This window comes from Haemorhous mexicanus, chromosome 1 (assembly GCF_027477595.1).
Source record: "Haemorhous mexicanus isolate bHaeMex1 chromosome 1, bHaeMex1.pri, whole genome shotgun sequence".
NCBI classification, from domain to species: Eukaryota; Metazoa; Chordata; class Aves; order Passeriformes; family Fringillidae; genus Haemorhous; species Haemorhous mexicanus.
Window position 1 is genome coordinate 131,026,604 of NC_082341.1, and position 14,070 is coordinate 131,040,673.

At 35.7% G+C, this 14,070-nt stretch overlaps 1 protein-coding gene across 1 annotated transcript in view; it reads left to right on the plus strand.

Moving 5' to 3' along the window:
- Positions 1-14,070, plus strand: part of RALYL (RALY RNA binding protein like) — a 185,433-nt gene that overhangs the window by 113,396 nt on the left and 57,967 nt on the right. Inside the window, exon 2 of the mRNA XM_059863015.1 lies at positions 83-158. Within this exon, the coding sequence (XP_059718998.1) occupies positions 83-158 (76 nt within the window). The remainder of the gene's footprint in view (positions 1-82; positions 159-14,070) is intronic.

Sequence of the window (14,070 nt, forward strand, 5' to 3'; positions counted from 1 at the left end):
TGTTACTCATTTTCAGTGACTTTAAGGTGCTATTGCAAACTTCCAGGTATTTGACTTACTGATGTCAAATGTTTGCTTTCAGATATCAACATGGCAGGAGAACCAAAACCATACAGACCAAAACCTGGCAACAAGAGGCCGCTTTCAGCACTTTACAGGTAAGTGAGATTTCACTTTAACTTATCCCAATACAATTTTTATCAGAAAAATTATGGCAACCTAAAATGTATCTACCAATGGCACTGTGCAATATTTACCAAAATTACAATGAAATCTAATTACTGATAATGCTCCTACTCCTAGTACTATTATCAATAATTTTTTTCTTAATTAAATGTCATTTCAACTTTTAGTCCTTTTGATTCAGTGCTTGGCTATGGCATCATTTTTGTGACTTTTTTATTTGCAATGGTCAGTGAAATAACTAACAATTTCAGAGCAACAAATTGGTTTCTCAAGGATTTTTTTGTCAGGGATGAGAACCAAGTTCTGACAAAAACTGGATTTCTACCTTGGCTGATCAGGAGGGCATTGATAGTGTCTTTGTCATATTCCCAGATGCCTTTTGTCATAGAGCATTTACAAACTTGAGGAAACATCCACTTTTTTTTCCAAATCAATTATGTTTAGTGAAGTATTACAGATTGTTAGGGCTACCATGCCCACGTGTATTTCTGCTCAATAAACCTTACATCTTATAAAAGTACTACAGAATTTATACTCCAGATCCATGGAAGGGATTAAGGCTGATTTTAGTGTAGCTGAAATGTAGGTAGACTGGCTCTGAGAGCAACACCTCAGGAGTGAAATCAGACACACCTGAGCAGTTCTTTTTCATGCCTTTTCTCATCTGAAACCTTCAGATGGAAATTTGAGGGTGGCATTTCAGAATAAGACAACTAGAAGCATTTTAGGTCTGAGCCTCCATGCTACATAGAAGAAATCTGAAGTTTTATCATATAGCTGTCCTAAGCTGAAGAGATAGAAATATTATTTTGGAGAAGAGAATCCCTGTTTCATCATTACTCTCAATTGCAAACTACTAAACTCTGTAGGTGTTCCTGGTAACCTTGGTCTATCCTGTCCCTGTTCCAGTATTTCAAAAGATTTTGAAAGATGTTCTGTGATTTCTGGCATTTATATTCATTTCTACCTCTGAGCTTTTGAAGGCTTTCTCATAAATACTTGTTCTACAGAAAAGATAGGGAGAAGAGAGACCTGTGGAAAGTTCTAAAGGAATTTTAAAGAGGAAAAATATCTTAGATTGTGTCCTTTCATGGATGTAGTGCAAACTATTTCTGTAGAAGATCAGGAGGCTTTTCTGAGCAACTAAGAGAATCCTTCAATTTCTCCCTTTATCTTAATTTTCCCTCTGCTCTGACCTTGTAAGACCTCACCTGGAGTACAGTGCCCTGATCTGGAGCACTGAGCACAAGAAAGGACTTACAGGGGGCTTATAAAATAGAACACCTTTCTACATGGGCAGATAGAGATAGGACAAAGGAAGAACAATTTTCAACTAAAAAATGAGGTATTTAGAGTATATATTAGGAAGAAATTCTACATTCAGAGGATAGTGAGGCACTGGAACAGATCGCCCAGGGCAGTTATGGATGTCCCATTGTAAATATTCAGGGCCAGGTTGGATGGAGTCCTGAGCAATCTTATCTGGTGGATGGCATCTCTGCCCAGATGTAGCACACACGTTGTGATGGTTGTAACTAGATGACCTTTAAGGCTCCTTCCAACCCCCTCTACCATTCTATAGCATGGTCCCCTCCAACACAAACCATTCTATGATTGTATGACAACAAGGAACTTTTATTATCTCAGTGTCGCTTAACCCAATATGTGAGAAGATCAGTGATTAATAAAGTTTTGGAAACATTGAGAACATTTACTTATTTCAGAACACTGTAACTGGGTCTATCTGGGATGGATTTAACTTTCTTCATAGAATCCTATAAGTGTTTTGGATTTTTTGCTAAAACACACCAATGTTTTGACTGTTACTGAACAGTGCTTGCACAGCCTCATGATTTTCTCATTTTCCTATTCTGCCTTTATAATTAATAGGCTTGGTGTGGGCAAGAAGTTATGAAGACATATATCTGAGACAGCTGGCCCAACCTGGCCAGAGAGATATTCTCTCATATAGTCAGAAATAAAAATAGGGAAGGTTTTTCTTCCAAAGCAGCTGTTGCTTAGAGATTGCCTGCACAGCTTATGGGAGGTGGAAAGTAATTGCCTTTGCATCACTTGGATTTTTTTCCCTTCTCCCTTCTCCTATTATACTGCAAATATCTCAATCCATGAGGCTTTTTAACTTTCAATCTTGCCTTCATCCTGATAGGGGACAATGGTAGGGGAGTGAGACAGTGACTATGTGGGTGCTTAGCTGCTGGCCAGGATCCACCCACAAGACTGAGACAGATACGAGGGAAGTGGTTAGATTAGATTTTATTTGCACTAAGAGACTCATTGGTTAAAAAATTCAATTGTTACAAAATAGTCACTTTTAAAAGGAAGGACTGTAAGTGGAAAGAGGATAACAGATTTCAGACAGGACAGAATTAAGTGAGCTCAGAGATCTGGTGAGTAGAAAGATTCTTGGAAAGAAATTTGAGGGACAAAAGAAGTGCAGAAAATCTCGCACTGAGTGTGCTTAAGGTAGAACAGAAAATTCTCCCGAAGCAGAAAAAATCAAAGGAATTATATGACAGCATCAACTTTCTCTAACATCCTAAAAATTGAAAAGGAATAGTACAAAATGTGGAATCAAAACACCATGACTGGAAGTAGAAAAGAAGGGCAGAGTCATTCTACAGGATGTCAGAAAGGTGAGAGTATATAATGGTACAAAGTATAAAGGTAAAAAAAAATTGTCATTAGAGTAACATACTCTGATTTTTAGTTAGGAGGAAAAGAGAGTAGATGATACAGAAAAGACTTCTTTTACTTCATCAAAAGTGGTTAGCTGACCAGCTATTAAAGAAAATAAATTTTTACCAGAGGGTATACAATGAAAAAATTGGCTAACCAATGTTAGACCAAGTGAATTTGATGGAAATGATCTGATAACATTCACAGTAGTGTGTTCAAAGGACTAGCAGAATCTGTATGTGAGCTATTAGTGATTCTTTCCAAAAACTTATGGAGGTCTTGTAAGGCAAAGAAACAGTGGGTATGGGAAGGTGCTATACCTATTTTTAAGAAGAAGAGATCCAGAAAATTATTAGATGAGACTAGTTTTGATTCTAGGAAATGTACTAAAACACATTATTAGAAATCAATTTATCAAGGCGAAGAAATTAATAAATTGGTTAAAAAAATCAGGAGCGTATTATGCTGAAGCAATATAATTTCCTTATTTGACAAGACAGCAAATTTAATGTAGAAAGAGATGTGCTATAAAGTCATTGTCATGGTAGAGCAATGACACTCCCAATTTAGTATCCTCTGAGACTCCCAAATGAGATTCCACTTGCTCGCTCACATCCTTTTCCTTCCTTCTTCTTGCTCCAGGATAGAGTTGAGAATTGGAGGCACAAAGGGTGAAAATTGCAGTTTGAGACAAGAACAATTTACTGGAAATAGCAATGAGATTAAAAAAAAAAAAGGAACAGTAACAGCAAAAATATTAGTAACATTAGTAACAAAAGGTATAAGACAAAAACTACTTACACAAAAAGCCTGTGACCAATACCAACCAGCTTTTCCATACCACACCACACTTTCTCCCAACTGGAAAGGAATGCCTTGCTTTCCAGAAACCAGTAAATAAGTCCTCTTCCCCTGCCCCTGGCAGTGATGTAAAATGGTATTCAACAGTACTCGGGTGATGGCCAGGCCCACTGGGCAGAGCACACAGCAGCCCGCAACTCCTGGGCTCAAGCAATCCGATCCTCTGGGCTCAGTCTCCTGGCAGCTGGGACCACAGGCACACACCACCACTCCTGGCTGCTGTAAAAGATAACTCTGTACAAAACTAGGACAGTCATTTAAACCAGCTTTGACTCTCTTCATTTATCATGAGCATGTTCAGGAAAGTTGTCTAGAAGAAGCTGTCTTAAGGTAGGCATCCAATTGAAAAACAGAGACTGTGTGCAACACAGTATTAAGGATAATAACTGTTAACGTTTCAGTTTCCTTTGTTATGGATTTTTAAATGGTACTTTTCATATGTGAGACAACGTAAAGAAGAATTTTAAGATAAGCAAGGAGGGCTGAACAGGCTTGCAGGATTTCACTCACTTTGAAGTACTTGAGGCTTCAAAAGTGTTCAAAGAACTTTGCATTTCTGAAAGGAACTTCATATCACATTTATAGGTGGATATACACATAAGTCATTAATACAGAGCAACTGATCTCTATGATGTGTTATATCCTCATAATTTGCTTGTGTGCCCAAGTAATTAGATGCACTTTTTCCTGTAATGGTATAATACTCTTTGATATCTCAGTTCAGGATCTACATTCCTTTACTTTAACTTTTCTGGTTTTATGATCTGTGTGAAAATAGTCTCATTTAGTCTTATCTATGTGAAATTTAGCATGAGCCTAAATGTGAGACATACAATTTTTTTTAGGTGCAATTGAATAATAAAATGACTTCTATTTTTTTGTTTAGGCCTTAAAAATATTTTGAGTACATTTAGTCTTTGCTTCAGAAAGCTGTTAAAAACATTATTAATTTAAGAATGCTCAATGAATATCTGAAAAATACTTAGAGTAGCACTCAGGAATCAGTTAAATTCTAACATAGCTGTAAACTCCACCAGCATCCATCCTAATTTGTGTTGCATTGAGGGGATTCAGAAGATTCAAAATTGTTGTGAATTTTCTTTTCAGCACACCACTTCTGCAGAAAATCGCACACTTAAAAAATCTGCATCTTAAAATTGTTTTGCATCTCGTATTCGTCTAGCCTCCAGCAGCACATCTTAGTATCTTTGAAACACAAGGCGAAGATTAAAGGTGCTGACACAAATGTGTTAAATCACTCTTTGGGAGCAATGTTTTGGTAAAATAAAACATCACACTTTATCTTTTTAATTTAGTGGTGTTTTGATCAGTATTTCACTGAAGTAACTCTGTGTCACCATATGAAAGCTCATTTACTGTTTTTTTCCTGTGTTTACTCTCTAACATACCAAAGTAGAATCAACCATAAGTAGTCTGATGGACTGTTATTCTGCTTCTCTTCATCATAAAATGCTTTAATTATTTGTTGTTCATTTCAGTGCACTACCATGTTATATGGCATATTAAATACATGCCTGAAAGCTTTTTCTCCATTTCAGAAGCCTTTGTTTCAATTTTTGACTCTGGAGGCTGTGAATGGTGTGCAACCCTTCCCAGCTGCTCAAGGAGTGGATCCAAGCCCCAGGACAGGTGGAGCAGAGCCACTATGCACATGCTACCTGTGGCTGGCCTTCCCTCAGGACATGCAGCATGTCCTTTCTCTGTGGCTGACCTTGGGAGCTGGCTAAAAGTCTTATCTGGCACCCCTCTGGTAGTAACAAGGTTAAAAGGATTTGAGAAGGATGACAAGGACACCTACTTTCGAATCTTTTGATAAAACAAAACCAGTGTGCTACAGGCTGGCATAATGGTGCCATTTATATTGCCATGAAAATGAGCACAATTACTGCAGGCTCTGCTGCATTGGGGTGGTGGTGGGGATCTGCTGGAGATCACATGGGGCATGGGGAGTCAAAACCAGCGTGGTTGTACTGGTACAACTGAGAGTGCAGTGTCCCATGTCACATTCAACTGCTTTTTGAGAAAGCTAGTGACTTGACAAATCCCTAAAGTGATATTTGTATAATGTGGCAAAGCAAGGAACTAGGATTTGGAACAAAAATGGAAAGGCAAGTTACTGGGTGCTGCCAGGGTATCTAGTCAATCTCTTTGCTCTACACAATTTAACATTATGGTTGGCCTATAAACTTTTTCAAGACTGTTTTATCCAAGAAAAATAAACCCTATGTGGACATTTTCATCCTTGTCAAACTTCAAATTTCTTTGGAGTGCCACAAGCAAAACTGGCAGGCCCCAGTGTCACATCTAGAAGACTTAGTAAGGTGTCATTCAAACCCCAGTCCTCCAGTACTCCTATTGCTGTCTGGGAATGAAGCTGGCTAGCCTAAGATCCATCCTGCTGAGGCACATCCTGTAGTAAGACAATTAACAAAATGGATTTAGTGAATAGATTCATTAAAGAAAGCCAGGGAAAACTGAGTGAAATAGCCTCTCACTGTGTTGGCTTGGCTGTAGCCAGAACCAGCCACTGGTGTTGAGTTCCCACAGCACTGCCCAGATGTAGCACACGGTGACCCTGCAAAGGCTTCCCTCCACAAAAAGTTTTTTCCCAGCTGTTCTCTGAAATTTTGGTGTACAGTTCAGCACTCTCTGAGTGGTGTTAGATAGCACAGTGGTTTCCCATTACCAATCACTTTGTCACGTAATGAAATTGAAATGTAGATTTAACATGCCTGATTTAACTTGCTACTAATTATCTACATTAAACAGCCTTTACTTTAAAATTTCATAACTCCCATGGCCTCTAGAAGAAATTATTTTATTTAAATGTCTAATATTAGTATAATGGAAAGGGATATTCTTTTATTTACATGGTATGGTTATTTTTTATGTCAATGGGGTTTTTTTGACACAAATATTTTATCAATTTCCTCAGTACATTTTACTTTTATAATCTCTATCACAAAACTGATTGAATTATGTTGCACATCTTGCATTTCCTTTGTTTTTTTTAGTCCTATAGCAAGGCTGAAAGAATTGCTTGCAGTCATTCTCTACTAGCCCTCTGCTTCTTTCATTTATTGTAAATATCATTTATAGAGTTTGGTGTGGTCTGGTTTGCCTCAGAGCCATCATTATTCTAAGTTGCTTTTCTGACCACTCCTGAGCACCCTTCATTTCAGGAAAAAGTGTGAAAGGGACATTGATGAGCAACTTGATTTTGTCTTCTAGTGCAGGAATCTTATTGAGGTCATTCCTCCCACTCGAAAACATTAACATAAACTCAACAAGTTCTGTGCCAAACAAGCATTACCATTCCATTACAATATGCAGGATTTTGCATCAATACTGTAATAGTGTGCCACTGATAGTGTGTTATCAATCTTTTTAGACCTTTCATATAATAAAAGTTACTGCAGGTATAGGTATCTTTCTTAATTCAATACTGTCCTAGATTTCCAACAACATTTTTATTTATATTTTATTTTTATTAATGAACTTGTTTGTCCATCATTATTACTGATCTACAAGAGACTCAAGACACTGTCCAGAAAACAGAAAGCAAACCTTATCAAGTATTTTCTGACACTTTAGTCTTACATTCAGTTGGGGTTACAACCCCTACATTACTCTATACACTGAAAGAAAAACAAATATGTTTATGGAACATTATTTTTCTATGACTATGTTATATTAGGACTATATGGTGTGATATTTCTTTTGAATCAAAGTGATTCTTTTTCTACAGAAATGTATCCTCCTGATGTTTTTGATTATTTTTCTTTATAAGAAAAGCTATTTTATCTCAGTACAGTGAAATGCACCTAAGATAAATGTTGTTCTGCAGCTCTTGTCCTGACAAAAGATTTAGCTTCCATAAAAAATCCCCACAATTCTAGATATGTTTAAACAGAGAGATTTTAAGTCCAGCAGGATATTATTTATACTAATTTCATCAAAGAATGTTGCCAGTGATCACATTTGAGACAGTCATTACTGTACAGAAAAAATACAATTTAGTTTCAGATTCTTACTTGAACGATACAAATTTTGTTTGTGTTGAGAATTTAAATAGTATTCTCAATTACATTAAAAATCTCAAAAGGTACAGATACAAAGCTACAGCAGACCCAGTGATTCAATTTGAACCTTTTGTTTGTTTGTTTGTTTTCTTTCAATTAAAGGCCTCCATGTCAAATAACTAATATCACAGGAATATTTTTTTTTTAAGTCTGTTGATGGAAGGCAGCACATGCAGGTCTCCATTTCTAAATTATGGTGGTGTAATTGCAATCAGCTTTGTTCCATAGATGTTTAAAACAGTACATGTGCTCAGAGACACTGGGAAAGGCAGACAAAAGTTTAGGTTTGCCCTTTCATATGATTCAGAGTATGGTTGTGCAGCACTTCATAGCTTTAGAGAGGGGAGAAAATGGGAGAGAAAAAGATATTTCAGGTCCTTAGTAGAAGGAAAATCTTTTGCTTCTGTTTCTTTTGAAATAAATCACAGATAAAGGAAAAGACTCAAATATAAAAAATGAAACTGGCATCTTGATTTCTTTATTCAGTCATATTATTCCTAACCTATGGGGTAACTCCAATAATAACTAGGACAACTAAACTTTGTTTTGTTAAATCTTCCTATTCACTCTTTTAAAAATACTGCTAATTCCCCTTAAGAAGAGGACTAGGGCAGGTTTTGCCTCTCAGATCATCACTATATGATAAATATTACATTTTTCTCATGTTTGTTTGCTTTTATTCACCATTAGTTTTTAAATGATGGCATTGACAAAGATCCATTTAGAAGTAGGTCCTACGTAAAGATTAGCACTTGTCTTTGTAAAAATCTTCCCTCAAGTTATCCCTTAGACTTATACAGTATTTCCTCAGGGTTTTTTTCCTCTGTTAAGAGGATGTGAGTCCAGCTTATACACATCTGCACAGCAGCTGCATCCTTCTTCCTATCTCAGTACTCTTCCTCTTGCATAAGGTGATATGTGGTATCACCTCATGAATGATGTTGTTTTCTTCCACAAAAGCCCAGACACCATAATCACATTCATGCTCAGAGAGTAGCAAATTTGGAGAATAGGCTGTTCACTTATTACTGTTGGGGTTTTCTCCTGGTGCATAATTTTCTTTCTTAGTTTTTCCTTATGCTATGAAACCTTAAGCAATATACTATAGATAAAGTATCTAACTGCAAACCTATCTCTTTTTTTTCATGGTTTTTAATCACCATTTATACCACAGTAGAACCGAAAACATATCCACAATCTTCTGATGGCATTTAAATTGTTATGACTCCTTTCTTATTCAATGGAAATAATTATGACTCCTTTCTTATCTGAGAATTTTGGCTACTAATACAAATGAAAAAACTTTGGCTTAGAAATCAAAAAGTAAATTCCTAAAAGATCCAGAGTATTGATGGGTTTGCCTACAGGCAAACAGAAATAGTAGGTTTAGTCACACATTTGCTTTAAATCTTGACAGCCTGAGGCCTATTCCTATCCCTTATTGCATATGAGATTTCTACGCTTTATTACTGCACGGATTCTTGCATTTAATTTAAGAAATCACTTTGGACTCAACATGTTGTCTTCCATATGAAGATGATGTCTTCTGTAGGTATTCTGCTGCATTTCAGTTAGGGTAAAAAGACTAGTGCCTTCAACATATTTTAAAAAATCAGAAACTGACAACATGATGTTTTTCTACATTTGAGTTTTAGTGAAGAAGGCATCATGGAAACAGTGTCAAGAGTTGCAGACAGTGCTGTTCAGAAACTGTCATATTAAGTCTTGGGTTCATGACAGAGAATAGAGAAGGGCCTGTCTTGGCATTGCAAATGAACAGAGGAATTCTTCATTTTTAGGAATTTAGTAAACCCTTAATTGCTGCAGTAATCAGAGATGCAGAACGCTGTGCTTCAGAGAACCACTTAGTGGACTTGCAATTAGGCATTGGTTCTCACTTAATGTAACACCTCTAATTATATAGAAGGCTGTAATTTGGTCTGGGAGCTGCTGGTGTACTGCAAGGGCACCATTTAAGTGGCTTACAGAGAGCAACAGAAATATGATGCTGGATTATAAATTTAGTACTCTGTGAATAAATAAGGAAGGTTGGATAAGCAAGAGACTGTACACATTTTAAAGTCTTATGGATTATATTAAAAGAAGACATTTAAAATATACTTAATTTGAAAGAAAATGAATTGTTAAGTAAAATTATAAATAGCCTGGAAGGCTGTATGAAACACAGAGGGACAATAGCAACATATTATTATGCAGTGAATTATAAAAATAAAACTACCATTAAGCTTTATTTCTTGATGAAGTCTGTTAGTCTTGGAGAATACTGTCTGAAAATATGTCATCCACCCTACCAGAACTGATACTTAGTGCTGTTGATTCATAATGTCAAATGTAATTTTATTTTTAAAGCAGAGGGTACAAATTGCATGCCTTTTTGGTATTGCATGCCAGTATTCCCAAAACTTCTGGCAAAAGCATTGGCTATTTTATTGAAAAGTAAAAGATGAATTCATAATCATATGTGATTTGAGTCCTAAAAAATGAGCATTTTCTAATACCTATTGGCATAAAAATGTATGTTGCATTTTTCAGTTTTGCATGAGATTATTCTAGGAAGCAGCATGACATCTTGAATCTTACATTGTTAGAGAAGTGACCCTCCTGTAACTGCTTTAAAGTGTTAGCACTGTCATTGAGGGAAAAAGGATATTAAGCCTCTACCCTTGGGATCCCCAAAGGCACTGCCTGCATTAACCTTCATCTATTTGTGACTGCAAATAGCCATGCAGCAAAGTAGTATTGATTGTGTGCATTAGATCAGTCAACACTGTTTTGTCCAACCCACCCTGAAGAAGACATTCTAGATGGTTTTAGATCAGTACATATTGACCTGAGTGTTCTTACTCTGCTTTACAGCAGAAGAGGGTCAGGTGAAATCAACTTCATGCAAAGAATGATTAAGCCTGTAAGGAGGAGATCTCTAAGGCACACTACTTCGAACATTATATTTTTCTCAAAATTCTGTCTTTTGTTTGGAGCGTAGATTTTTGCAAAATTAAGCAACTAGTAAAAATCGTGGGAAAAAGCTGAGAAAAATTGAGAGTGGCTATTGTCAATTTTTTGACAGTGGAGTTGTTTTCATTCTTCAGGTTTTGTTTCCTTTGCTTTCTTTAACAAAGGTACCAAATTGAGCATGTTTTGAGATTGGGAAACTTGAAAGAATCTCACTATGAATCTAAGTGTGAATTGCTTCATGACTGGAAACATCATACAGCAATGCATGCGTTAAACACAGTTTAGCTTATAACTCTCTTTGGCAACAGAAGACTTCTCTTGGGTGGCATGGGAGGAAACTGGAACCCATTATTATCTAAGAAGGTTTTCAAATGCAGAGTCTGAATGAATTTTACTCCAAATCACAATTTAATTTTCCTCAGACATGCTACCAGGATTTAGTCAACTATGAGAATCCATGCCACTGTTCATGTTATCTTTGCAAGTTTTGGATCCATAAAGAAAGATGCAGCAAAATCTAACCTGTAAAATCAGATAGGATACAGCTTTTGAATTACTTAGAGCTTTTAGGTTTCCCCGTCTTCTTGCTGCCTAGAATTTAGGCCACCCATATATGAAAATTATGGGAAACTACTTCATTTTTCCCTTTAGTTCCCCTGAGTTCTCCATGTCACCCTTTCCTACCACATCCCCAAAACCCTTCCATCCTGTGTTATAACAGTAATGCATTCAGTATACACTATGACAACGTACATTTCTATTGGTATATCAAAACCAACTTTTACATATGCCAGCTTAAGTCTCATCCTAGCCTCTTGCTGCTGTGAGAGCTAGCACAGGGAAGAGGCAGTCTCTGTAAAGCACTTCTTCCCTATACATAAAGATACCTTTTATTCAGTTTTTCAACTGTCAAACTTCAAAGATAACCCCAAGCAGGTTATTAATTACATTCTACTAACTAGTGGTGAAAAGGTTATCTATCCTAGCTACCCATGGGGTAAAAAAATCCTAGAGGCTCTTGAAACTTGTACTTATTGCAAGAATTTCTTGTTTATAAATGATGTAATATACACATTTTGCTAGGAAACTTGCTAAATTTGGTCATCTGTTATGTACATCTGATACATCCAGTACATATGCTACAGATCAGTACAGGCTGACATCAGGTATTATTGACAGCATCCTGTGCTAAGAGTTCCCTCAAAGTCTTTTCCTACAGATAGTGCTATTGCACTACACTGTCCTGGGGTTAGGTGCTAAATAGAACTGGCTACATAAAATGCACTGTATCAATATTCAGTGGTTTTTGCAGATTTTTTTAAAATTAAATTAAATTAAATTAAATTTAATTTAATTTAGTTATTTAAAAAAAACCTTGCACATACTTGCTGTTGTCCAGACATATAAAATGCTTAAAAATCTTGTTTTATATATGTATATATAGATATAGATAGATATAGATATAGATATAGATATAGATTAGATATAGATATAGATATAGATGATATAGATATAGATATAGATGATATAGATATAGATATAGATATAGAGATAGATAGATAGATATAGATATAGATAGATATAGATATAGATATAGATATAGATAGATGATGATATAGATATAGATATAGATATAGATATAGATATAGATATAGATATAGATAGATATAGATATAGATAGATATAGATATAGATACACTGGGCCAAAATTCCATTTGTTCCACTTCAAAATGCTGACAAGACTAAAGGCACCTCCATCTTGCAGCATATTAAATGTAGAGTAAGTGCATGAATGCAAACCAAACTCAAAAGTGAGCATAAGCATTCCTAGACAGAAAATCAAGCTGTCCTGTGGGGACAAACTATAATTTCAGTTTTCTCTATCACAAAAAATTAAGCTGTGTAAGATCCATATCACCTACAGATGTCTTGGGAAGTTAGCTTCTTCTGGGTACTACTTTTTTCTCATGGGCTTGGTGCTGGTGCTTCAAGAAGTGATCTAAGTTATTCTCAATCTTAAATAATTAACCGAGACAAAAAAGTCACAAAATATTATTAAAAAATGTATCTTTTTTAATCAGTCAGAATGTGTAATGTGTTGTGATACTTTCAAAAGGGACTAAATATGTATTATACATCTATTAAGGATTATGTATAAATCTCATAGAGAGAGGCTGATAGCCAAAGGGATAATCTTGTTTGATAATCTGTTTATCCCTAGAGTGCTTCCTAGTGTAGTAGCTTTCTTATTGAATAAATTCTTCAGTAATTAGTAAAATTTAGTTTTAGTACACTTGAATATTTCAGTTGTGAACTTTGATTAACTATGATCTGAGACTAGAAGAGAGGAGGCATGTGCTGATTAAAGGACACTTCTCAATCAGCTCTGAGGAAAGATGTTTTAATACATCCCCATAACTAGCAGTCTCCTGTTACTCAGTTCTTCCTCTTTTAACAAGTTTTTTTTGCAATACCCAGCCAGTTTTTCTTCCTTTCATATATGTATAAAATAGTTCTTGTTCTCAAATTCTCACTCTGTTATTCTTTTTCAAATTTCATCATACTGAATTCATACTAATTCTTCAATTTATATTAAAAAATCATATTTTAACTCTCTTCACTGGATGATTAAAAAACAGCTTTTTGGTACCTATTTTATATGCAGCAACTTTTTTGGTTAAATACTTTATGCAGACCAATGTTAAATGAATCATAACACTGAGTGTTCCTATTATTTAATGTGGCTCTCTTTCCCATTGACATAATTATTTGTTCATGGTCATGCTGGGGATAGATTTCATTTTCTAAGCTTGATTATGAGACTCTCATATCAGGCAATATCAAGAGTTTTAAAAATGAGACTAAGTCTCACCTATCATCTGTCTTATCATTTATCCACCAAGCATCAAAGGACTCAATTTGCACCGAGAAACGACAGCTTGAGCTCGCAGTATGTTAGTTTCCACCCATGGCTTAAGTGATGTACTTTATTTTGTGCTAGAATCTTTATATTTCAATAAATCACAGAAGCACTTAGGTCTGTCAAATACAACCTCTTGAGGTACTGCTAAAACTAATACATAGCATATGACATTTGCAATGTTCATGAAAACAACAGTTGGTTGCTGTTTTTCTAATCTGAGTTATCAATTGCAATGTCAACCACCAGATGGGAGCAGAACTTATTAAAGTTGTTAGGGACAATTGTAAAAATTGACATAAACACGTAAATTATTCTTCCATTCCC